The 27,887-nt window shown below is 39.4% G+C and overlaps 1 protein-coding gene across 1 annotated transcript; it reads right to left on the bottom strand.

The window, feature by feature from the left end:
• Positions 1 to 48: 48 nt before the first annotated feature.
• Positions 49 to 27,239, bottom strand: LOC311069849 (deoxynucleoside triphosphate triphosphohydrolase SAMHD1-like; the record flags this gene model as incomplete). Its single annotated transcript, XM_084093335.1, has 14 exons — positions 49 to 1,151; positions 1,561 to 1,680; positions 1,792 to 1,896; positions 1,991 to 2,071; positions 14,642 to 14,796; positions 14,984 to 15,156; positions 15,263 to 15,354; positions 15,639 to 15,747; positions 16,630 to 16,730; positions 16,809 to 16,937; positions 18,897 to 18,910; positions 23,520 to 23,576; positions 26,450 to 26,601; positions 27,217 to 27,239. The coding sequence occupies 14 exons, from the start codon at positions 27,237 to 27,239 to the stop codon at positions 393 to 395; spliced, it is 2,070 nt and encodes a 689-aa protein (XP_083949461.1). The 3' UTR covers positions 49 to 392.
• Positions 27,240 to 27,887: the final 648 nt, after the last annotated feature.

Raw genomic sequence — 27,887 nt, 5'->3', positions numbered from 1 at the left:
CAAATTAATAAAATATTTTCAGATTTTTCTTTTCATTGCTTTTTTTTTGTCATCAGCATCTGTGTAATAAGGTCTATTCACAAAATAATCTGACATAGACATGTGCCATGGCTTCAGCAGTTAAGAGTAGGGTTGTTAGTCCATTTTAACCAACTGGATTGCATGATATGCCAAGTAATTAACAATTTATTCGCCCTCATGTCATTCCAACCCTGTATAACTTAAGATTTTATCCTGACACACTTTTTTCATCTAAATTAGGAAAATTGAAACCTCCAAAAAAAAAAAACTGCCACAAAGTAAATAATTGGTTGTGTTGTTAAAATGATAATTATATTAAGTTAATGCTTGAAATTGACAGCCCTAATTTAAAGATTAATAAGGGTCAGACTTTACTCTGTCACACGTTTCAGAGACTGCGCAGGGTTGGTGGCGTTCCACGCTGCAGGATTGCGATACTCCCCCTCCTTCAGTAGGTAATGGGGCTCGGTGTAGTGAGGATCCTCATAGAGCTGCCAGATGCCTTTGATCACTCTACAGGAGCGAACCACTTTTATACCAAACTGGACCTCAACAGAAGTACAGTCAACCATGGTCTCATGCATTGAGCCTTGACAATCCTCCTGGTCGTAGAGCTGGATCTTAAATGATGTCACACGATTAAGAGACTGCGCAGGAACCATGTTGGTGCCGTCCCACGCTGCAGGATTGCGATATTCCCCCCGATTCAGTAGGTAATGGGGCTCATTGTAGTCATGACCCTCATAGAGCTTCCAGACGCCTCTGATCACCTTACAGGAGCGAACTGCATTCATAGCAAACTGGTCCTCTACAGAAGAACAGTCAACTGTGGTCTCATGCATTGGGTCTTCAAAATCCTCCTCTCCATAGAGCTGGATCTTAAATGGAACACTTTTCAGAGACTGCGCAGGGTTGGTGGCATCCCACGCTGCAGGATTGGGATACTCCCCCTCCTTCAGTAGGTAATGGGGCTCGTTGTAGTCACGACCCTCATAGAGCTGCCAGACGCCTCTGATCACCTTACAGGAGCGAACCACTTCTATACCGCAGCGGGCCAAAGGTGGATAGTCCCCTGTGATAAAGTAGTTGTTCCCTTTAAACTCTTCTTTATCGTAGACCTGAATCACACACTTGAAGGAGAGAGAAAAGAGAGAGGTTGAGATAAACTTTTTCCTTGTTGAATCAGACAAGGTTATCAAATCTCTGCACACACACACCCAAAGAAATCATGAAAGTTGTTGAAATAGCTTATTAACAACAAGTGTCACCACTAAAGGCAAAGCATCAATTGTAAAGTGAACCTAATTCATTTAATTAACTGTGTGAACAATCAACACGTTTAACACTATGAAGAGTAGATCCTACACTGCTTCAGTGGTAGTTTTAAACACATGTGGCTGAGTGTTCATTTAACAACAGTGATTTTGTTGTGCATTATTAAAAAATCTTGACTATTTACATGGTTATTATGCAGAGTTTGTGTGACTTGTCTGTGTGTGGAAATTCTGCATGAATGATGAATAAACTATAAACACACACCTTGCCGAGGCGCCACCATTTGAAGCACTCCTTAGCGTCCTTCTCCTCCTCATCAGAGTTCTTTGTGTAGTAAACCCTACCAACATGTTCAGTGAACTTCTCCGGCAGAAGACTGGATACCTGCCGATACAAGAGGAATGAATTTGTAATTCTAACACCTAATCTAATGATATGCTAATGAAGATTATATGTAATTCTGTAATATTTTGAAATGCCAGTTGGTATGAGTACCTCGTATTTCTTAATCTTGTAGCCATTAGTGGGTTTCTTCTTCTTGTAGAAGTAGACACTGTTGATGGGGTTTTTACCATTCTTATTATAATCCAGTGTAATTACCTGTGTGAGAGGAGATTACAGTGTTACAGTCACTAAAACGTGTTGAAGAAAAATCAAAAGAGTGGAAATTTTGGAAATTCTGAACACAACTTACTTCAGTGCTGAAATCCTTCTTATCCAAGAACACAGTCGGGTGAAGTTTGTTCCATTCATCCACTGCATTGTTCCAGTTACGCTGGAGAATTGAGCATTAAAGTCAAACAAATAAGAACAAATTATCTACGTGAGAGTATATCATTATCTGTGCATTTCCTTCAGCAAATAAACAAAACAGAAATTTCTTATTGTTCTGTTACCTGCACGTTTTCATTGATTGTACAGGTTATGAAATTAGGAAATGGCAAATCAAATGCAATATGATTTGTTGGTGCATCTACCAGCATACTGGATCAATATATTATTAGCAAATTGGAACAGCCAATTAATTCAGTTTAATGGAGTGATAACCCAGATAGCAACATTGTGTCGGCCCAGATCCGGCCCACATCTGGCACCCGTGGAAAGATGATCTGGCCCACATGCAGTGTGGAATGACGGACCTTGGGCGGCTCACTCCTGTTTGCCAGATCTGGGCCACTCAGCCAAGAGCAAAGAAATAAACCACAACTGGACCGTATCTGAGCTACAAAATCTGTGTATATTAAATATGAAGTAATCTCAGCCTTAATAAGCCTGTTAACAAGAAGAATCATTGAAGGAAAGAAGAGAACAGAAAAAGAGACCACTCTAAAAAAATGCTATGTTGGCTTTAATTAACTTTTTTTATGTCAACAGGTTCCATGTAACTAGGTTACGTTGGGTTTATGTAACATTATTTATTTCAATTAACTTAAGGTTATTACATAAGGTTAATCCAATGCCGTTTAGTTGAATAAGGTGAACAGTCTTAATTTTGTCCAAAACAATTCAGTTAATTAAGGTCAATTATCCTAAAATTAATATTTTTACATTCAACCAAAACAAATAAACCAGTTTCACACAGCAAAAGCTCCAGTGTTAAATGAACTCTCCTGGGAGTTTATATGGCTCCAGACTCAAGAGTGTTAAAGTGTTAAAATATGAGTGTTATCTGGGAATGGAATACATCGAATTTGCAAAAATGACAATGACAATTTTTACCCTAACATTTAGGGGAAGTTAATATTTAGTTATAAAATAATGGTACACAGCAAAATCCCCAGTGTTAAATTAACACTCCTCAGTGTACATATGTGTCCACACTACAGGGTGTTAAAATTAACACTGAAGCAGTGTTGAAGTTAATGAGATAATTAAGTTAACACTGAAGCAGTGTTGAAGTTGATGAGATAATTAAGTGATTAATTAAGTGATGATTGGCCATTAGTGGTGACACCTAATGTTAATAAGAATCATTGAAGGAAAGAGAAAAAACAATAACAGAAAAAAGAGAAACACAAGAACTACAACTAACTTTGTGACATTACCATTATTATGCCAAGCCATTATTGCACTTAATATTATCAGTTTGACTTTATTTCTGTCGTACATCTACTTGAGATTCAACAGAAGTTTAGATGGTAATGTTTTATGCAATTTTTCGTTTCACGCCACCATTATGGTGGTCAGTGTTTGCTTTAGTTGGGCTCTTGACCCTTTTAATCTTTTGACGATTGTTTTTTCTGACCGTTCCAACGTTGTGTTTATAAAGCACATTTGTTACTGCAAGAGAAAACATGACCTGCCCACTATATGTTTTTATGATGACATTATCATCATGTAGTGTCCTGATTCACTGATGTCATTCAGAGTCTAAATCTTTGACTATATGCTTCTCGTTTTAGTATTGGTGATTGTAGCTCTGAGATTCTACAGTTTGAGATCTAACAGCAATATGAACAATTTTGAAAATACTTTGAGCAAAGAAGTTATTGTGTTTAAACACACAGACATCAAGAATCAGCATATGAATCTCAACAATGGTGACAATAAACAAACTAGTGACAAACAGATCAACTCTGAACATCACAAAACTAAAGTCATCATAAACCAATAGCAAAATAAAAGCAAACAGGAAAAAACAATGAAAATTACAGGACAATTCAGCTGCATCATTTATTCATGCTGCAATGCATGATGTGAGCCATGGATGCATTTTGATTGGTGGCTCCCATCATGCACTGCAACATTAAGCATTTGTTTGATTGTCACCATTGTTGAGATTCATATGTAGATTATTGATGTCTGTGTGTGATTTTAAAACCTTCAGATTATTAAAGCACTGCTAGAATTAGCTACTGTAGAGAAAAATTAATAAAGCATTTGTATAATCAGTTTATAATGCTGGGTGAGATCAGTGAATCAGGTCACTAATAATTTCATCACCTAAACATAACCAGGGCTAGCCTAGAAATCTAGACGCACCCTAGCGGCAGCAAAATTTATTTTGCAGCCAGGGTAGTCTAGCAACTCTCCTTTGACTTTCAGAGCTGTAATAACCTAAATTGGGTCAGGCCAATCACATTGTGTATAGAGTAGGCGGGGCGGGCTTAACATAATGACAGAGTTGCGACGGTTCCCTGCTACTTGGAAACAAATAATGGCTGCTGGAGAACAGTCTGTCGAATCGGCTTTGGCCACGACTCTGGAGGACTTGGAGTTACGTTTTTCTTTGAGAAAAGAGCAAAGAACGGCACTTAAGTCATTCTTAAAAAAGGAAGATGTGTTCGTAGTTTTGCCGGCCAGATATGGTAAAAGTTGAATCTATCAACTAACGTTAGCTCCACCATTGGGAAAACGCTCTGGTTGGTTGAAGCGCTGTCCTATTGCGTGCAGAGGGAATTTGAAAGACAGTCGTTTATCCCGCCCCTCGGATTGAGCCATGTCTATGGTGAGTTGCCAGACCTAACATCTTGATGTAGGTCTGGCTTGCCAGGCTAAACCAGGGCTGCATTTCACAAAAGCATCTTAAGCCTAACTTGATTGTAGATCAACTGCAACAAATTATCTATACGATCAAATTAGGCTTATGATGCTTTTGGGAAACACAGCCCAGGTCATAGTTTCTCTTGCCACAACAAATGTGCTTTATACACACAGAGTTGGAGCAGCCAGAGAAATACTAATGTTAAAAACGAAAGGGTCAAGAGCCAAACTAAAGCAAACACCGATGTCCATAATGGTGACATGAAACGAAATATTCCATAAAACATTACCATCTACACTTCTGTTAAATCTAAATAAGAACGTGTGTAGATATATGACAGAAATAAAGTCAAACTGGTAAAATGAACTAGAAAAATGCATTTCCGGGGGAACTGCAAAGTGTGCTTGCTCGGGTGCGGTTCACTAACGTTAGCAGGTAGTGGATAAGGGTGCGTTGAAGTTTGCTTGATCTGAGAATTTCAACAATAGTACTTTTTTCAAGATTGTGCAAAAAGGTGAAAACTTATGTGCATTAAGAGACATGTCTGCAATGTAGACTAGTGCCAATGACATTGTTTATGTGGCTTGGTTGTTGGTTTTGAAATAATTGGTTATGAATATACAGCAGAGAGTGGGAGTGTTTTGGCTGATGAAATAGTAGCCTATTGAAAAGAAGTTGACAGTCTTAATTTACTGTATCCAATAAGCCAATACAAAACTCACCCAGCTGTTCTGTGGTTGAGTGTTCCTTTGATTAGGAACAAATTTACTATCTCAAATTAAGGTCTACCGTAATTAGTGATGCTTTGATTGCTGCTGTCAAGATGGTTGTCATCACCTACATAGAAACGCTGATTTTTATAGCCTACCGTCAGTCCTCATATTGTAATTAAATGAAAAACGCTATCAGTTTCACTATTAGCTTACTCTAGCGATGTTCTGTATTGTTACTCGTTGTCTCCCCCTTGTGGTATACTAAAGAAATCTCAGTCACATTTGTTCTGCGGCTTCTTTTAATGATGTCATCAGGAAGCGCTCAGTAATTCCTTCAGACAGCTGCGTCTTGTGTTCGTGTACCAATCTAAGTCCTTCTGCTCACGTTCAAGCTATAAACGAGCATCGTTGGTATGTAAATGTTCTTTAACATGTCATCTATCTATGCAGATGAATATTTTTCATGTAAGATGAGATATAATGTTATTAAAATTGTTGTATAATTTTCCGGTCGTGGTATAAACAGAATAGTCTGAGCTAAGTTATGACTAAAAACCTTTAAATAGCCATTTCATTGTGTAAAATAACAAGTTATTTGTACGAGTATTGTTTAAAACATGTGAACAGACTCATGTGAAGATTTAGTACTCATCTATGTATATATTTGTTTTCAGTTTTACCCTACTTTTGGTCATCATTAAAGAAGTAAACGATTCACCTTCGTCCAGTGTGGTGACTAGAGGAGGAGTTAAACTGTCTGTCAATTTACACAAAGGGTTGTAACAAGGACGGAACAGTAAAACAACGACTCCTAAACGAGCTGATCTACAGCAGATCTGGACCCCTGCACGCTGTACCGCTGGAATAAAGGTAGCCAGCACACACAATGTCTCAAGAGGATACACAATCAGTCGGCTCATGGAAAACCAGATCTCAAGCTTCCCACACATCCAGCCGCTCTAGCAGATCTAGTGCAGCTGCAGCCATGGCACGCGCAGAAGCGGAAGCAGCCAGAGCAAAAGTAGCATACGCTGAAAAAGAGATGCAAATCAAAATTCAAAAAGCACAATTGGAGGCATCATTGGAAAAACTGAATGCAGAAAAAACAGCAGCTGCGGCCTTAGCTAAAGCAGAGGCTTTAGAGGCTGCTTTGGAGTACGAGAATGATGGGCATTGCCCTAAGCTAAGGGGTGGGTCAGAGCAGCGATCTCACAACGCCATGCAAATGACTGAAGAGTATGTACAAAAACATAGTATAGCAGACCGCAGTCTAAAGCCAGGGGCGCAACTACAAGGTTCCCCCACTACCACCCAACCTCAGCAAACACTCCCTCCGCATACACCTACAGCACTCACTTATCAACCCACGCAGATCAAGCCTGAAAGGAATGAGGACCCACAGATTGAAGCACACCATTCTCCAAAATGTTCTTCCATGATAAGCAAAAACCCCGCACACACACCAATAGGAGACGGAAAATACACTGAGCTCCGGGGTCACAAAATATACGACAGCTATCACCTGCCATTAGCCACACCTATGAATAACCACCAGCAAGCATATCATGGGAATCACATAGGAGCTTATGACGGCCGTCACTACCCGCCTAGTAGGTCTGTCCATAGCGAACAACGAGATGAGGTACTCAGAGGTTCGTTTAACGAAAATAATAATGTGACAGACTTTGTAAGTTTCCTTGCCAGACGAGAGATTGTTTCAACAGGACTGTTGAAATTTGATGATAAGCCTGGAAATTACAGGGCATGGAGAGCGTCTTTCCTGAACACTGTCAGAGGCCTTAATCTGACCGCAAAAGAAGAAATAGACTTGCTAGTAAAGTGGCTAGGGCCAGAATCAACAGAACATGCAAAACGCTTGAGAGCTGTACATGTCAACGACCCAGGAAAAGGGCTGTTAATCGTGTGGGAGAGACTTGAAGAGTGCTACGGTGCGCCCAAAGTCATCGAGGACGCACTATGGAGGAGACTAGATAACTTTCCAAGGATTTCAAACAAGGACAGTCAGAAACTCAGGGAGCTGGCGGACTTGCTGACAGAGCTACAAGCCGTAAAATCGGAAGGTGAACTCCCAGGCCTCGCATATCTAGACACGGCACGTGGCATAAGCAACATTGTACAGAAGCTACCGTTTGCTTTGCAAGAAAGATGGATGACACAAGGCTCCAACTACAAAGACAATAGCTTGTTTGCATATGACGTCGCGTTACTGCGTTTGCTATGGCGCGAAATGCAGATGGAGGGCAGGAAGTGATTTGCTACATTTAGAACCACTATAACAAACTCAAAATGCCTATGTTTTGCGTCGTTTATGGTTGCTCAAATCGATGAAACCACGAGGAGTTTTTATCGAGTACCAAAAGTTGTTGTTCATAAGGGGGAAAAAGGCAAGAAATTGACCGAAAAACGCCGGAAAAAAATGGCTTGCAAACCTACGTCGGAAAATGCCTGTGTGTGCAGTGATCACTTTGTCAAAGGTGAATTAACTTATGTGGCTATGTTTGTGTAACGTACCAGTTTCTGAACTTCGTAAAGTGAAAGTAATTGTTTCTTCTTTTCTTTGAGTTTGTAAGTTACCCCTGTAACTGAAGACAGACTCGTAACGTTACAGGCAAAATCTTTCAATTCAGTTGAAAAATCGCTCCTCTTCATAACGTAAGGATCACGTCCAACATATGTTTCGATTTTTTGTTGTATATTTCTCTTGTAATAGCGTCAAAAGTAGTCCAGTACGGACTTTCCGCCATCTCGTCCATTCCGCTCTTCACTTCCTGCCCTCCATCTGAATTTCGCGCGTCATCAGAATCACGTGACTGCAAACCACCTATTACAGAGTTGCCTTCCCTCCATTCTCTTTCTTTGTCAACTTTGTCTCCCAGCAAGCAAGGACACGCAACGACCCGAGTTTCATGGTTGTTCCTTATACTGGAGATCAGATCAAGATAGACAAATATACTCATAAAAACATGAGCTACCGTACACCTGTATCAGTCCATAAGACTGACATCTCATCAGCCTCAGTTACACCAGCTGACCCTACACACACAAAGATAGAAGACCCAGCAAAAACATGTCCTATTCATAAGAAGCCCCACCCCCTTTACAAATGCCGTGCGTTCCGAAAGAGACCCCTCGAGGAGAGAAAAGCCTTTCTAAAACAAAGTGGCATCTGTTTCCATTGTTGTGCGTCAACATCTCATCTCGCGAAGAATTGTACAAGGAATGTTAGATGCACTGAGTGTGATGACGACAGGCACCATTCGGTTCTACACCCGGGGCCCGCTCCATGGTCCACCAAGACCCTAAAACTTACAAACGAGCATGGCGGGGAGGATGAAAGCGTGGGTCCAAGCGTTGCAGTGACATCAAAGTGTACAGAAGTTTGTGGTGGAGACAAGACTGGAAGATCCTGTTCTAAGATTTGTTTGGTCAGAGTCTTCCCTACCGGCCAACGGGATAAAGCAGTCGAGCTGTACGCCATATTGGATGAACAGAGTAACCGGTCCCTGGTAAGATCTGAATTCTTCGAGCTCTTCAATGTTGAAGGAGACCGTTCACCATATTCGCTCAGGACATGTGCGGGAGTAATGGAAAAGTCAGGGAGAAGAGCGCATGGCTTCCAGGTACAATCTTTGGATGAAGAAGTCACTCTCTCCCTCCCTACTCTGATAGAGTGCAACCAAATCCCCAACAACCGATCTGAAATCCCTACTGCGGAGGTAGCTGTTCAACACACGCACCTAAAATGTATCGCAAATCAGATTCCTACTCTACAACCCCAGGCACCCATAATGTTGCTGCTTGGCAGAGACATCATCAGAGTCCATAAAGTGCGTAAACAAATTAATGGCCCGCACGACTCTCCATACGCACAAAAGCTTGACTTGGGCTGGGTTATAGTGGGCAGTGTCTGCCTTGGTAAGGTCCACAAACCAGACACAGTAAACACCTTCTACACTAACACACTGGAAAATGGACGAGCATCCCTCTTCAAGCCATGTCCCAACCACTACTATGTGAAAGAAACACATGACAACATTGGGTCTCTCATCTGCAAGGACAGCAAAGACCACATAGGATGTGATGTGTTTCAGAGATCCAAAGACGACGACAAAATTGCACCTTCATTTGAAGACGTGGCGTTTCTGAACATCATGGAACAAGGGTTTTACAAAGATAAAGATAACAGTTGGACGGCTCCCTTACCCTTTAAGACACAGAGACGTCGCCTGCCCAACAACAAGGCTCAAGCCCTTAACCGTTTCAGATCACTGCAGCGCTCCTTCAACAGGAAACCAGAGCTGAAAGAACATTTCTTCGCATTTATGCAAAAGATATTTCAGAATGAGCATGCAGAAGAAGCACCCCCACTCGAACCAGAGGAGGAGTGCTGGTATCTACCTATTTTTGGGGTGTATCACCCTAAGAAACCTGGACAGATCAGAGCAGTCTTCGACTCAAGTGCTAAGCACGATGGCGTCTCTCTTAACGATGTCCTCCTGACTGGTCCAGACCTGAATAATAACCTCCCAGGCGTGCTCCTTCGTTTCCGCCAGGACTCTGTTGCCGTCACAGCGGACATCCAGCAGATGTTCCACTGCTTCCTTGTCAGACCAGACCACCGAAACTTCTTACGTTTTCTGTGGTATCAAGATAATGACTTTAACAGAGACATCAAAGAATATAGAATGCGCGTGCATGTTTTTGGTAACAGTCCTTCACCGGCCGTAGCAATCTTTGGACTGAGAAAGACTGCGCAAGAGGGAGAGGAGACCTTCGGAAGAGATGCCAGAAGATTCGTGGAAAGGAACTTCTACGTAGATGATGCATTAAAATCTCTACCTTCAGCTTCAGCTGCCATCGATCTGCTCAAAAGAGCACAGCAGATGCTGGCACGCTCCAACCTCAGGCTGCATAAGATCGCGTCAAACAATGCAGAAGTCATGGCAGCCTTCCCCTCAGACGACCATGCCAGCGACCTAAAGGATCTAGATCCGGGAGCCGACGATCTCCCCATGCAGCGAAGTTTAGGTGTCAGTTGGGACCTGAAGAACGACACATTCATGTTTCAAGTGTCTGAGGAACACAAACCTTTTACGCGACGTGGAGTCTTGTCAACCATTAACAGCCTGTATGACCCCTTAGGATTCGTCGCCCCGATCCTGTTGCAGGGGAAAACCATACTTCGGGAATTAACAGTTGACTGTCACGACTGGGACGCACCGCTACCTCCTGAGAAAGAGCAGCTATGGACAGCATGGAGAGAATCACTCCAAGAACTCAGAAACCTACAGATACCAAGGTCCTATACACAGGTCTCCCCACCCACAGCCCAACGCAGGGAACTCTGCATTTTCTCGGATGCATCAGTCAAGTCAGTAGCAGCTGTGGCCTACTTAAGGCTCTTTGATCAAGATGGAAGTTGTCACATAAGCTTCGTTCTAGGCAAAGCAAAACTAGCTCCTCGACCAGAGTTGACTATCCCGCGGTTGGAACTATGTGCTGCCGCGTTAGCAGTGGACATCGCAGAGTTCATTACTGCTGAACTGGACATTCAGATAGATGACATCCGCTACTTCACGGATAGTAAGGTAGTATTGGGCTACATCCACAACGAAAAGCGTCGATTTTATGTCTTCGTGAACAACAGAGTGCAGCGGATAAGAAGGTTCTCCAGCCCCACACAGTGGCACTTTGTATCAACGGACAACAATCCTGCTGATCACGCAACGAGATTCATCTCAGCAGCACGCCTTAAAGACACCATGTGGCTCACAGGTCCAGCTCTCCTGTCACAGCCTGAGCAAACGCACGACAAGCAGGTCACCTTTGACCTAGTGAAGCCGGAACAGGACGTAGATGTCCGCCCCCTTGTGACTACCCTGAGTACAGCTGCCAGGGAGAAACTACTGGGGTCCCAACGGTTTTGCCGCTTCTCAAGCTGGAAGTCACTCAACCGTGCCATTTCATGTCTTACCCATATAGTCCGCCTCCACAGGAAGAATACAGAGGATTCTCGTGATGGTTGCAACGGATGGCATCACTGCACCAAAGATCACACGGTAGAGATGCTCACCAACGCCCAAAACACAATCATACGTACCGTCCAAGAGGAGACTTACGCAAAAGAGCTGCAGTGTATCAGGGATCAAAGACCTCTTCCACGGGACAGTCCCATCAGAGCCCTGAGCCCTTTCATTGACACAAACGGTCTCATTAGAGTGGGCGGACGCATCACAGAGGCTAGAATAAGATGTGAGGAGAAGCAACCTATAATAGTTCCTGGTCGTCACCACATTGCCACTCTTCTTGTGCGCCATTATCATGAACGGACTCAACATCAGGGACGTCTCTTTACAGAGGGCGCTATTCGTTCTGCCGGCTTGTGGATTGTGGGTGGAAAAAGGTGTGTGAACAGTCTTATCTTCAGATGTGTCACCTGTCGTAGACTCCGGCGCACCTGCGAAACTCAGAAAATGGCCGACTTACCTGACTGCCGCCTCAACACGGATCCTCTGTTTTCGTACGTTGGACTTGATGTCTTTGGACCATGGTCTCTTCACGACGCACACGGGGGGGTCATGCAGACAGTAAAAGATGGGCGGTCTTGTTCTGCTGTCAAAGCATTCGTGCCATCCACATCGAAATCATCGAATCTATGGACACTTCTTCCTTTATCAGTGCCTTGAGAAGATTCATCGCCATACGCGGACCGGTCAAACAACTACGCTCAGACAGGGGGACTAATTTTGTCGGAGCCTGTCATGAGCTACTGATCCCTTCCAACATCAATGGTAAAGTGGAGAGGTTTCTTACAGATCAAGGTTGCAAGTGGGAGTTTAACCCCCCTCACGCCTCCCATATGGGCGGAGCCTGGGAAAGGATGATAGGGCTGACACGAAAGATCTTGGACTCAATGTTCTTACAGCTTGGGTCTTCAAAAATCACCCATGAGGTCCTTGTCACCTTGATGGCTGAAGTGACCGCCATTGTAAATTCCAGACCGCTCGTACCAGTGTCTACAGACCCTGAAGACCCATTTATACTCACCCCTGCAACTCTGTTAACACAAAAAACTGGTCCCTCTCTTGCTCCTCCAGGCGACTTTGATGGCAAAGATTTGTACAAACGTCAGTGGAGACAGGTACAAAGTCTTGCCAACACCTTCTGGGACAGATGGAGGAAACAATACCTGTCCACTCTGCAGACAAGAAGAAAATGGCAGTCTGACAAGCCAAATCTCACTAAAGGGAGTGTAGTGCTCATTAAGGACAATCAAGCTAAAAGAAACACATGGCCTGTAGGGCGTATCACAGAAGTGTTTCCCAGCAAGGACGGTAGAGTCCGCAAAGTGGAAGTGAAGGTAGTTCACTCAGATGGGGTTAAAGTGTTCCTCAGGCCAGTTACAGAGTTGGTCCTCCTTTTACCATCTGAAGACTAGACTACTACTGCCCTTTCAGACATGTATGGTATATTAAGTAATGGTATCCAGGGACACCAGACGGGGAGTGTTCTGTATTGTTACTCGTTGTCTCCCCCTTGTGGTATACTAAAGAAATCTCAGTCACATTTGTTCTGCGGCTTCTTTTAATGATGTCATCAGGAAGCGCTCAGTAATTCCTTCAGACAGCTGCGTCTTGTGTTCGTGTACCAATCTAAGTCCTTCTGCTCACGTTCAAGCTATAAACGAGCATCGTTGGTATGTAAATGTTCTTTAACATGTCATCTATCTATGCAGATGAATATTTTTCATGTAAGATGAGATATAATGTTATTAAAATTGTTGTATAATTTTCCGGTCGTGGTATAAACAGAATAGTCTGAGCTAAGTTATGACTAAAAACCTTTAAATAGCCATTTCATTGTGTAAAATAACAAGTTATTTGTACGAGTATTGTTTAAAACATGTGAACAGACTCATGTGAAGATTTAGTACTCATCTATGTATATATTTGTTTTCAGTTTTACCCTACTTTTGGTCATCATTAAAGAAGTAAACGATTCACCTTCGTCCAGTGTGGTGACTAGAGGAGGAGTTAAACTGTCTGTCAATTTACACAAAGGGTTGTAACAAGGACGGAACAAGCGATGCAATTGCAACAACATGGTTAACGCTGTTTGGCCGTTGGCAATTTTGGTGCGGGAATGTGGGGATTGAGCATTATTTAAACCATTCCCGCAATGTTAGCTTTTTTAATGTGCGAGAAATTCCCGCACAAATATATTTGCTTCATCTCAGAACAAATGATTCAAAAATAAATTCACAGATGCGAGAAAAAAGATGTCAAACTGTCTTTATTTTCGAATTTAATTCCTCAATCAGCACTGGACCGGCATTCTCTGTCTTCCGCTGAGCCCTGGCCGTAGACAGATCATGTGTTTCACGCGGTCAATGTAGTGGTCTGCGTTGCGCTGATCTTATTCACAGTATCGAGTGTAGGTGCAGCATTCTAACATTGAGTCATAATGAGCTGTTTGTGAAGAAATTATCCGCTTCCAAATTATGTAATTTTAATCACTAAATTGAAACATTAAAAAACAATTTGCTCTTTATGGTGTGCGAGTGATAGAGCGCGGCAGCAACGAACCAACTGATCAGCTTGCAGCGTAACAACATTGAATGTTCGGCCGAACAGCTGATCATAGCTGTACAGGGCGCCTTATTATTTTTCATCTCCATAAATATATCTAGTAGTAAATCTAATGCGCAGTTCATGGTTGCAGAGCAATGACAGACACCACGGGAGAGCTAGCGCTTGTGGAAAGGAGACAGCGATGTGCTTAAAACTTAAGAAGAACAATAAGTGTGCTGCTTTCAGCAAGCACACTTAATAAGTGCAGTAATGAGTAATGGCTCGAAGTAAGTAGTTCTTGTGTTTCTCTTTTTTCTGTTCTTGTTGTTTCTCTTTTCTTCAATGATTCTGCTGATGAGCATCAGGTATCTTCAATAATGCTCAATCATCACTTAATTAATCACTTAATTATCCCATTAACTTCAACACTGCTTCAGTGTTAATTTTAACACTCTGTAGTGTGGACACATATGTACACTGAGGAGTGTTAATTTAACACTGGGGATGTCGCTGTGTATGTTTCTCTATAATTCTATTAACACTAGAATTTTACTCACCTCAAAGACTTTCTCTTCAGCTCCCCCTTCATCTTCTGTTATTCTGGTCTCTCCCACACACTTTTGCAGGCGTCTCCTCACAACATCCTCAAGCTCTTTTCGGGCACCTTTCAGCTCGTCATCAGTGGAGTACAAGATCTCCTCAAAGATGTGATCTGATGGAATGAGAACAATTTCGACTGAACGTTGCTCTGCATCTTTAAAATTTAAACTTTTCTGGTCTAATGAAAACATGTTTAAATCATAAGAATAAACCATGTATGAGTAAGAATAAGATGCCTTGAACTTGAAAACTTTTCCCCCATTTTGATCTTTAGAATCCTACCCGTGTTTTCAACTTACCTGTCAATTTAATGAACTTTGCAGTCTTTTCATCTACAGATGCTGGCATCTTACGCTTCCGTGATAATTGTTTTATATTTGCTATCCTTTTCTTGTTGTCATCTTGTGAAGGGAATTCTGATCTCTGTGTGATCTCAAGTGTGTCTTTAGCTTCCCAGAAGGCGTTTGCGATTCTAATGAACAAAAAAAAAAAAAAAGTATGAAACAGTACATACTGTAACTCAAGCAATAATAAACTATAAAAAGCAAAGATTATAACTGAGTAAAAACAATAATAACTTGTCTTCAATGATGTTGACGATCTTGTGCTGGTAGGCCTGGAGATACAGGGTGTATCGGGTGTGAAACATGTCATAAACATTATCTGCCACCTATGAGAGACAAAGAATAGCACAAGCAGTCAAATATTAATATTGATATGTACAGGTTTTCAATTGTGATTCAGAAATATTCTTAAATTTGGCTAAAGTGGAAACGTTTAAACGTTAAAAAGATAATTCCTTTTGGAATGAGCAGTGACAATGTTTCAGGATACTGCACAGAAAGACTAAATTCAACATTCTGCTGTTATATACAGTATGAGACACTCACAGTGTTATCCAACAGGCAGAAAGTGATCAGCCATCAAATAAGCAGTGGTAAGTGTATCATGTACCTTGTCCCTGAAGCAGATGTGATTTCTCCCGTCCACCACACACACTCGAGCAGATTTCAGCAGACACCGATGGTCAAAGCTGTTTGGGATGCCGAGGTAATGACAGTCTCTGAAACAATAAGAGAGGATTTAAATACACACTCTATTCCTGATGGATATGTAGGCTTGGAATTAAGCCTTTTCCCTGTTATTATTTGATTCACAGGACCGGACACCAGTTATCTTGCTAAGAAAAATCTTTATTCTTAAATGTCAGGAGAGAAACTTTGAGAAGATGTTGTATTCATGCCAGGTCTATGTGTTTCTCTGTGTTTCTCCTTCCTCACCCCATCATCTCCCAGTTTCCACTTCCTCTCACCTCGACATAACTCTATGTTTCTCTGGGGTGGTACAGTAAGATTGAGCTTATATACATCACAGAGAGACTTACAACTTCCTTGTAAGGTAGAAAAACATTTTGCTTGTTTTGTAATGTAATGTATACCTCATGCTTACACATGGTACAATCCACTATCCCTCTGTGTATGTGCATTAGTGGTACATTTGCATCAGTTGAAACGTTCCTTTCCTTGTAAAGAACATCCCAACTGTACGAATTTTAAGTATCATCATCAGTGAACATCTCAGTGAACGTTGCATTACGTTGCATTTAATATTTGATTTCACATACTTCACATACTTTTGGTCTTATTGTTTTTAAAAACATAAATAAAGTGATTCAAACAACATTTGTCAGAATTTCTAGTAGACTAAATTACATGTTATTTTGCTCAGATTTTTTAAATCACTTGAGTGTGATAGTGTGATCTCTCTTCTAAACAATTCTCAATTACTCAGCATTGTGTAGGTCTATATGAATTAAAAGTTTAATGTGATATCAATAATGACATTTAACTACCGGTATTTATGCTAATGGACATTTAAGTCCTTCACAATGTGATAATTATGTATAAATAAGCAACATAAAAAAAAAGAAAAAAAAAAAGTTTACCTTGCAAAATAGTCCCATTTGCGCACATCAATTTCGTTCCATTTATTTACCACAATCTCATACAGGAAAGCTTTCTCCTCAGGCCTCCCCGTCTCCGTCCACTGGAAGAGTAAAAATAACTTCAGTACAATATAACTTGTTGGACACTCACTGAAATGGCAGTGTACTGGATTATTTACCTCTGGAGTTGCAGTATCAACCCCCTCAATTAACTCTTTAATAAAGGTGAGATCTTCCTCCTTCAGATCACTTCTCAGTCCTTTTTCCTCTACTATGTCCAGAAACAAAGAAACCGACACCACCTCGTGCTATACAAAATATGAAACACACACACAAACAGAAATATGTATGAATAGCTACAGAAACAGTACAACTCTATAATTCTTAGAAATAACATTTATATACTCTAATTAGAATAGATTTATCTGTCAGGAAAATTAACTGAAATGAACATCCCAAATAATAATAATAACTATTATTATTATTGCTCCTACTTAGATTTCCAAAATACCTGCAATACTCTGACTCTGCCACAAGGAAAAGTGTTTACGTCTGCTCAGACCCTGACGTCGTGGTAAGCACTTTCCACGTCAAAGACTGTTTTTATGAATATGAACTTTGGCATAGATTTTAGTGTACGCACACTCTAAGATTAAATCTCAAAGATCAAAAATGCATGTTTTATAAATGAGGCCCAAGAACTACAACTGACTTCAGCCACAGCCTTAGATGAAATCAACTGAAGATAAAAGAAGGCATTAAGGGCCATATTTTAACGATCTAAGCGCATGGTCAAAACACAAATGCGTAAGTGCACTTAAGGTGTGTCCGAATTCACTTCTGCTAGTGAAGGGGCGAACTGAAATGTTCTTTTCATGTATTCTCTAATGTCTGTATTACGAGAGGTGACTGAAGCTGATGTTAGGAATGCACACAGTGCATTGATACTGATGTAGTGTTAAGAGTTAATGAGATAATTAAGTGATTCATTGAGTGATGATTGAGCATTGAAGACACCTAATTATAACAAGCAGAATCACTGAAGAAAAGAGAAACACAAGAACTACAACTGACTTCCGGAGATGAAATTAACTGAAGATAAAAGACGACATTAAATCTGTGAAGATCTCAGCAGAGGAGGATTAAACAACTCCACAAACAGCATTACCAGCTTCACTTATTACCAACTAGTTATTGACAATTAATAGAGGTGTAGATGTTGATGTTTTATTGGAAATAATAGGTTTTGTAAAGTCACCATTATGGTGATTAGTATTTTCTGTAGTTGGTCAGTTTGACTCTTGGCTTTTTTGAAGAAAGGTGAATTCAAAGGTGAATGTTATTTATTAATAACAAATTAGTTCAGGGATGAGATTAGTGAATTGTTCTACTTTACTATGATGAAAATCTGAACAACTTTGTTTTTGGGTTCTGTTGTAAAACATTATGCGCTCTGGTTAACACTGTTGCAAGGGCCAAAAATGCAGTTAAAATGCCAAGAGTCAAACTGCCTAACTAAAGGAAACACTGCACTTAACGACTTTGTTGTGTGTAGCGACTTTGTTGTTGTGGCATTGTAACGACATCATGTGACTGCTTTGGTGACATGATGGTGACCAAACATTTTTAAAACATCGACAACCTCTGTTCATAGATGTCTGACAGAAATAAAGTCAGTCTGGTTAGTAATAAGTGAAGCTGGTAATGCTGTTTGTGGAGTTGTTTAATCCTCCTCTGCTGAGATCTTTAGAGATTTAAAGTCTTCTTTTCTCTTAAAGGTTGTATCAGTGATTTCAGGCCCAAAAAAAAAAAAAAGATCACATTCATCTAATCTTTCCTAATGATCCGCTAGCTGCCCGCCCCATAAGCATGCCGTCAAAAAACGCGTCTCTTTTGGGCCTGAAATCACTGATACAACCTTTAAGCTGATTTAATTTAAGGCTGTGACTGAAGTCAGTTGTAGTTCTTGTTTCTCTTTTCTTCAGTGATTCTGCTTGTTAACAGCAGGTGTTCATCACTAATGTTCAATCATCACTCAATTAATAACTTAATTATCTCATTAACTTTAACACTGCTTCAGTGTTACTTTAACACTCTGTAGAGTGAGACCATATGTGCTCTGAGCAGTGTTGATTTAACACTGGGGAATTTACTGTGTGAGTTTGGGTCCCCGTGCAACTGATACTCAACTGCCATTGGCTCATCTGCGTTTGAGGGGGTTACCGATAGGTCAATTGTATGTTATACAAGATAGTTTTGGTGCTTACCTTCCATGTTTCACCTGACAAAAAAAAAAAAAAAAAAAAAAAAAACAGGGGTTATTATATTATATATTTTGCGTTTTTTGACTACTAAGAAAGTGAAAACTATTATGTGAATATTAAGATATTAAGGAATCTAACTAAATATTTAGATCTAACTAAATTTAGATCTAAATCTAAATAATAACAAACAAAACAAATAAAACGAAGTAAATAGATTTCTGGAGTAACTTCCAAAAACTGCTTTTTATCTAGTCAGCCTAAAAAGTTTGTTTCAACATTTCTTTCTGTCAAGTCAAACAGAGCTTCTCTTATTTCAGGCCTGATATGATTTTTTTTTTTTTACTGCTTTAAATTATATTTAGTAATTTAGCAAGAAAAATATACAATCTCAAACTATACAGGAAAATGAAATAAACACAGTTAAACACTGTTGCCAGTAATTTACTGGCAACAGTGTTGTGCATTTGTACAGTTCTTTACTGTAATATACAGTATGTTACTGTAAAAATGCAATTTTACTAATTTCACTTGCAGAAACCGACTGCCTTAAATTGACCAACTGTCATTTAAATGTATTAACTAAAATGTATAATGCATTAATAATGTGAGCAAAATATTACTGTGAACTTATTTCATTTGAGGCCACTAAAAAAACTTTTGTAAATAAAAAGATTTCCACTGGACCAGCAACTACACAGTCACCGCCTGTTAAATAAAGCAACATGCAGCATATCATCAATGTTTGTAGATCTTCTCCTGGACTGAAGCACAGGCTCTACTCTTCTGCAACAGTGTTGCCAGCAGGCACGTGCACACATAGACATCAAAGGGGGCTTGAGCACCTGCCCTTTTTATTCCTGGAGAGAAAGTGCCCTTTTTTCTGGGGTGCTTTTTTTTTTTTTTTTTTTTTGAAAAATAATATATATTTCTGTTTGCGCACAGCTTCCCTGTCAAACAAATATATTTATTGAAGAATAGTATATCTAAATATCAGGTAAGGAGTTCTGAAGCGCTCCCTCTCCCTCTCCCCCGATTGTTAAACCCGATTGTATTGCTTCCGCTAAAGAAAATAGTACGCTCCGTCTCTACGGTTAGAGTCCATAGCAACGCTCTGTTTTTCATGGCAACGGTCTGTTATACCAGAGAATGTCTAATATGGCGAGAAGTTTCACTCTCAGTACACTTCCGGCTTCTGAACTGGTTGCAGTTCCACTCTGATTCCATATGATGGCGCTCACAGGACGAGTGCAGAATGAATGGAGGTCAATGGCGGTATACCCCTCAAAATCCACTTTTCTCAGGATATAATTTTTTGTCTAGTAATTTGAATGTTGTATTCGAAAGGAGATGCAAAGAAATTACACATTGCTGGGTGTTAGATTTTTTAGAGTCACTTATTTGCTTTAAAAAAGTCTTTCAAAATGTCAATGACGTCAGAATGCTGACGTCATTAGCAGAATGCTAGCGTGTTATGGGCAACAACAACTCAACCTGTAAGAAATCAAAACGACATAAGTACTCGTTCATTCAACTTTCGACCTAAAACCCATGTTGAACTTGCAAAATCTACAATCACATCTGAAATTTCTCAACGGCAATCGGGTGAAAGAGACAAATTTAGCCGTCTAGCCCCATTGACTCCCATTCATTTTGCACTCATGGCGAGCGCCCCCAGTGGAACTCTGGTGGTACTACAACCAAAATTCGGTACAATAGGGCTTAATAGGGAGTGGACAGGCTCTCCGTAGACGGGCTCTGGTTATACTCATACTCCGCACAGCGGTCTGTTATCAAGAAATAACAGACCGCATTCTACATTGGAATTCAACCAAGCCATGTAATAAAATAAGTTAATAAAATAAGCATATTTCACCACCAGGTGATATGCTTTAGTTATTTTGTTTATCCTATTTACCTGCATTGCCCTGTCAATTAGATGCAAATGTGCGCATTTTAACTAGTTGACGCCCAATTTGCATACAGAACGTCCTCCGTTAATGACTTACATCAAGAGTCTTTCCCCCTGAAATTTAGAAATCTAAATTGGTGAATTTAGAAGAAATCTACAGATGCAAACAGATGGAGGATACACTCTAAAAAATGTAGTAAATCTGAGTAACTGCATCTGGTAGCCTACATTAATAAATAAAACTGAGTAGAAATAAGTTAACATTAAACATTAAAAATAACAATATTTATAAATTAACTTTTTATTTATGAGTAATTTTACTTTTTTTATTTCCTCTAAACCTTTATAAAATAGTATTCCATACAACCACAAATAGCCTACATACATGACATTGGCTTTTATTGAAATTTTACTCAATTATTTTGGTAAGTTTAATTTTAAAGTGTTATGTATTCTGATAACACCAAAATAATTAAAACGATGTAGTGCCTTGTGCAAAAATAAACAAATTATTAGTAAAACACGCCCCTCTGCTTGATGCAGTTATTTAGGTTATTCTAAATATGAAGAGTTCAGATGAAAAAGCCTCTAAGTGCCATCTGAAATTTCCTTCTATAATGATCATTTTTATCAATCTTGTATGTTTATGTTCACTTATTTCACATTACTGGCAATGAAAAGTACCTATTAATTGTCATTTAAGTTAAATTACTGAACTTAAATATACGAGCTTGAAAAAAAAGCTAATTTTAGAAGAAAATTTCAGATGGCACTTAGAGGCTTTTGCATCTGAACTCTTCATATACTTGAAACTAGTAGCATAGAAAATGTTTTCAAAACATGCACATTGTGGAATGGTTTCCTTTGCTGCTCTATAAACCTAGTGAATACTAAGGAGACCATGGTTTCTGTGTGAACTGATTATTTTGTAGACATCTTTTAAAAATGAAACAATTGCGTGAGTTTGAGGAAGATAAAATTAATGAACTTTTTAAAATAATTTTTTAAAAAGGAAGTCAGAGTTGCGTTAATATATATACTTTTTTGTTTATAAAAAGAAAAAAAAATACGTAGTTATGAGAAGTGCCCTTTATTTCACTTGAGCCCCTGCCCCTCAAAATGTCTGTGCACGTCCCTGGTTGCCAGTATAAACCTGTTTTATAACTTACAGTTTATTACTGTTAAAATACATTTTGTGGGTGTGTCTTTTTATCTTACACTGTTAACCCTTTCAACCCCACAGGAAATCCACACTACAAAGAGTAAAAGTAACATTGAGACAGTGTTGCAGTGAGATAATTAAGGGAATATGTAAGTGATTGTTGAGCATTAGTGATGAACACCTGCTGTTAGAACAGAAAATAGAGAAACACTGACAACTGACTTCCAGCCATTACACATTATTACACTTACAAGTATGACTTTCTTTCTGTCACACATCTACAGAAGTTGTTATTGAGATGTTCAATTGAAAATGTTTGGTTTGAAGTTACCATTACAGAGATCAGTGCTTGCTTTAGTTGGGTTCTGGACTCCTTGACTTTTTAACACTAGTTTCTCTCTTGCTGCTTGAACTGTGTTTTTGTTAGTCATCCTTTTGCACACACACAATTTGTGAATGATAGCGATTATGTTGATTATGTTGACAAAATCATAATATAGCCTGGTCGTTACCTAAATCTCATACATAGTTTAATTCTGTATCAAATGTGATACATTACCACCACTGTGAAACTACAGTAATGAGTTACAATGTTTTTTTTTTTTAACACATCATGCACAACCAAAGAAACAGAGCTACACTGTACTATAGAAACACAGAGATATCTAAGTTTTCATTCACACTTATTCAATTGCATTTCTAAATTCCGCATCATACAAGTAATATGAAGAATGTGTACATTATTATTACTACTATTACATCATATTGATATTCATACTGGCATTAAATGCCAGAGTTAAATGGTTAAATTAATTTATCACAGAGAGAAATTCAACACACACATAGTTAGGTTTTTATTTGTGCATGTAACATGAAACTATCTAGGGAATGCGTGGTGGCTGCTTTTTTTTTTTTTTTTTTACTAAACACCAGATGGCGCTGTTTTCAACACTCTCAACGCTTTGAATCTATTCCCTGAAACAATCAAAGGATTTCATTTTCCCATCCCTAATTATGACCAGATCATAGTTTCTCTCACCATAACAAATGTGTTTTACAAACACAAAGTTGGAGCAGCAGGAAAAAATACTAACATTAAAATGTCAAAAGTCAAGAGTCCAACTAAAGCAAACACTAATCTCCATCATGCTGACTTAAAACGAAACAATCCAATAAACATCAACATCTAAACCTCTCTTAATTCTCAATAAGAAGTTCTGTAGATGTCTAACAGAAATAAAGTCAAACTGGTTAATAATAAGTGTAATACTATGTAATGGTTTGAAGTCAGTTGTTGTTCCTGTGTTTCTCTTTCCTTCAGTGATTCTGCTTGTTAACAGCAGGTGTTCATCACTAATGCTCAATCATCACTTAATTAATCACTTCATTATCTCATTTACTTTAACACCATGTAGTGTGGACACATATGTACACTGAGGGATGATCGTTTAACACTGGGGATTTTGCTGTGTATTCATTTTATTTTCAAATAGATTATGGCCAGCTGAACACCCGACTGACCACAAACATTGGAATCAGTAGAGTGAGAACTTACCATGCCTGACTTTAGGGATGAACCTGTCCTTAAACACGTAAGAGAACGGACCATGTCCTTAAAGAAAAAAACATAACAGTAAAATTGTATTGTCTTCATTAGACATTCATCACATCTTATTTCATGTAAAAAGTATTTAGCAACATATATGATGTGATTAAGTGGATCAAATTAAATGGTCTCTCAATCTCTTTAAAGCAGGGATGGGCAAACTCGGTCCTGGAGGGCCACAGACCTGCAGAGTTTAGCTCCAACCCTAATCAAACACACCTGAACAAGCTAATCATTGTCTTCAGGATTACTGGCAGGTGAGTTTTATCAGGGTTGGAGCTAAACCAGAGATTGTCTTATAATAGAGATCGCTAAAGCCGGGCGTACACGGTGCGATTTTTGCTGTTTTTACGAGCTCGCAGATGATTTTTTTCACGCGGGAGAAATCGAGTGGAATCGGTGATGCTCGCATGGTCGCGGCTCGCAGCGTGTGAGGGGAATTACGAGCCGAGCCGAGCACGTTATGAGCACCTCCCAGACCTCCCGATCATTTTTAAACATGTTTAAAAAATTCGGGGAGTCGGCCCGATTTTCACCAGCTGTCCCCTATTGCTAATCATACACAACCACGTGGGGCTATACCTCAGTGGCAGCAACCTGTGCGCATAAACTGTCACACACACACACAGCTCTCTCTCTCTCTCTCTCACACCATACAGCGTGCGCATAAACTGTCACACACCTCTCTCTCTCTCTCTCTCTCTCTCTGCCGGCTCGGGATAAAATTCGTGCAGGACAGTTGTGCGTGTACTAGCTGCTTTGACGCGATTATCAGTTAAACTGACTCGCAACGTGTGCAATATCTCACGACCTCCCGAGTGTCCGATCCTGGTCCGAACTCGCACCGTGTACGCCCGCCTTAAGACATGTGACCAAATGGGCGGCAACCTCTTCAGAACGCAAAGAATTATGGGTATGTTTGGCCAGGCTGGCATAGCAGGCAAGTGTTCTGGCATGAAAATAATGAAAAATTAGCATGAAAAACAGAATATAATCCTACAAAATGCAGGCATCTTGAACACTGCGTTCTTCCCTCCATGCAATGAAGTTTGGCGCCTTATGTTTGTGCCGCGGATTCCCAAAATGCTTTGCGTTCACCACTGGGAATACGTCATGATGACGTCACATTAGCAATCCTTATAAGGAGATGAGAGGGTCTGTGGGTCTGTTTACACAACACCGTTTTCAACTAAAAACGTAAAACCCTTTATGTGTTTTGGCCGTTCGTTTACACGACAACAGCGTTTTGGGTTAGCCTGGCTCCGCCCTCCTACGTACTTCCGCTCAATTTTTACTTTCCTTCAGTACTCCGTCTGGGTTTGCGGTATATTCTTGGATTTTCTCCGGTCATTTGTTTACCGGTCCAATCAGCGAACAGAGGGAGTGGCTGAGAACAATGACGTTGAGGTGCGCTAGTTTGAGTTGTAGACATACGTCACAGCTAAATGTTAGCGATTGGTTATGGCAGATCCAGAGTGACTCTGGGCAGATCCAATAGCTCAAAACTTCAACAGAGTACCCGCCTTCAAGGAAGTTAACGCTTGTCAATGGAGAGTGGCCAGACTCTCTGTACAAATGAAATGTACGAGAGTCTGGTAAGACCAGGCTAGTTTTGGGAGCCTGAAAATGCAAAATTTTGAAAACGGGTTTCAAAGTGCACGTTTTTGAAAACGGTCTCCGTGTAAACAACAAAAACCTGAATCTTTGAAGATGATGACGTCATGCACATGCGCATTATGTGTTCAGTCTATAGTGATTCATCGCCATCTAGTGGCCTGGCAGCAGAATACAGCATTTTTAGTCATTTTCGTGGATCTGTGTGAATGGGGAAAAGCTTCTCCGTTTTAAGCATATCGTTGTCGTGTAAACGTACCCTTCATCTCTTACCAATGGAGAAAGAGTAACGGCTAACTTTAATCAGGTGACGCACCTCAGCCTATTGTGTAATGTCAGTGCCCACAGTTCAGTGCAGTAACTGTTCTATACTTGGGGTTATATCGCTAGTAAAGGTACAGTAGCACTGCATTGTTTGTGGAATGTGCTTTACTGCGAAAAAAAAAAAAGCGTTAATATCTCTATTAGCTGCAAAGTACTCGTCACTGCAGACCGCAAAAAAGAAAACAACTACATTTAAGATTACACTAAAAACTTAGTTGTAATTTAATACATATTTAATTCATTAAAATAATATGTATTTTATTTTACCATCATTCATTAAAAAGCGTTATATAATCATCCTTAGGCACACAGCAGTCATATATCATTAAAGTGCGAGATTAACCTGGCAGCGATAGAAAGAACACCATGTTTTATTTTTTATTAATTAAACAATATAACACAATATTTGTAATTAAATTGTTAATTTTCTCTTTATTCATCAAAATGCATAATATCAGAGTCATATGCATGCATGCAGTTATAATAGTAAAAGTTAAAAGTTATAATATAAAAGTCTTATCATTACTGGTTGAAACTGAAAGCCAAAATATATTTTTTACTTTCTTTAGACAACATACAATATCACTCAATATTACTATTAAATATGATGGTAATGTCGTAAATGAGTCTTACCTGTCGTGACATTCCCTTTGCCTTCTCTTATAAAATAACCTTTTTATCATAGTAACATCTACATATCGTTCCCAACAAAAGTATTGTTTAGCATAAAACATGTTGAAGATTAGTGGACAGGCAGTCGATTCAGTAAATGAGCTGTTTCTTCACAAAAGCGGTTTATTCAGTGTAGTGAAGCCTCTTCTCCATTGATATCCATTAAAAAAGCAGCCTCTGCTCTCCTTCCCTGCGTATCAGCACAGCCACGGCCACAGATCATTTTTAGTATATATTTTCCACTAAAAGTGGATGTTTCTGGCACTCACCTAAATTATAGCACAGAGCAGCAATTTGGACACACAATATGTCTTGATCCCGTATCTCCTGCTTCTCTCTTAGAGCCTTTGGTTCCTTTTCAAGATCCTTTTGTTGTTTCTCTTGCAGAACTTTGCCCAGACGTCCTGCTAAATATGCAGCACTGCACAACGTCAAAACAACAATTTTAAACAAAACACAGGATACATCCAGCTTTTACATGGTTTGATCAATTTAATGATGAATGGATTTAGGATAAATTAGAACAGGGTAAGCAATGTTTTGTAAAGTAAAAATAAAAATAAAGTGTTTCTCATAGCAACACTCAAATTAAGTTAAATATTTGATTCTAATAATAATAAAAATTAAAGCTGCAAGCAGCATTTATCGGGGTTCAAGCAGTTAAGGCATTTAAGCACAAAAGCATCAAAAGTTATTAAGATTTATTTAGCAAGCATGTGTAACCACTGACATAATAGATGGAAAAGACCATTTACAGCCAATACAGGCAGTTTACCATGGGAAATATATGGTTTTAAAGCTTTTTAACAGCTATAGTGCCACCTATGGTCTGATCTCCATAAAATTGTTTACTGTGACCTCAAATTGAACCCATACACAGGTGTACTGAGTTTGGTGAAGATATCTCATTTACTTCTTGAGTTATAGCCATTTTAGTAAAATAGGCCCCTCCCACAACAATTTACCATATTTTAGTATTATTTACTATGATTCTAGCATGATTTACATAGTTTACCATGATTTTATCTTAGTTTACCTTGATTTACCATATTCTAGCATGATTTACCATGATATACTACATTCTAGTATGATTTACCATTGTTTACTGTGATTCTAGCATGGTTTACCATAATTTACCATGATTTATCATAGTTTACCATGATTTACCCTGTTCTAGCATGATTTACCATGATATACCACATTCTAACATGATTTACCATAGTTTATCATGATTTATCATGGTTTACCATGATTTACCCTGTTCTAGCATAGTTTACCATGATTTACCATGTTCTAGCATGATTTACCATGATATTCCACGTTCTAGAATGATTTGCCAGGATTCTAGCATGATTTACCTTAATACACCACATTCTAGTATTATTTACTATGATTTACCATGTTTCTAGTGTGATTTACCATGATTTACCACATTACTAGCAATTATGTGAAGTGTCAGTGCAAATGAAGTGATAAACACTGACAAAATATGATTGTGTTATAATAGTTAGTTATATAAGTGATTTTTAGAGTCTAAATATGAATGTGAGCACATGTGAAAAGCACATGTGAAAAGACTTCATTAATAAGTAGAATGGCCAGCAGAGGGCAGTAAAAGACCACTTATTGGCTCACTTTCACTTTAAACTTCATGATTTTCACCAGTTTTCTGCACTAAAGCAAACCAGTTTTTCCATGTTAAGTCAA

This window comes from Abramis brama (genome assembly GCF_963993115.1).
Source record: "Abramis brama genome assembly, chromosome: 2".
NCBI lineage: Eukaryota > Metazoa > Chordata > Actinopteri > Cypriniformes > Leuciscidae > Abramis > Abramis brama.
Note: the sequence above shows the minus strand (reverse complement) of the source record. Positions and strands in the feature narration are given on the sequence as shown.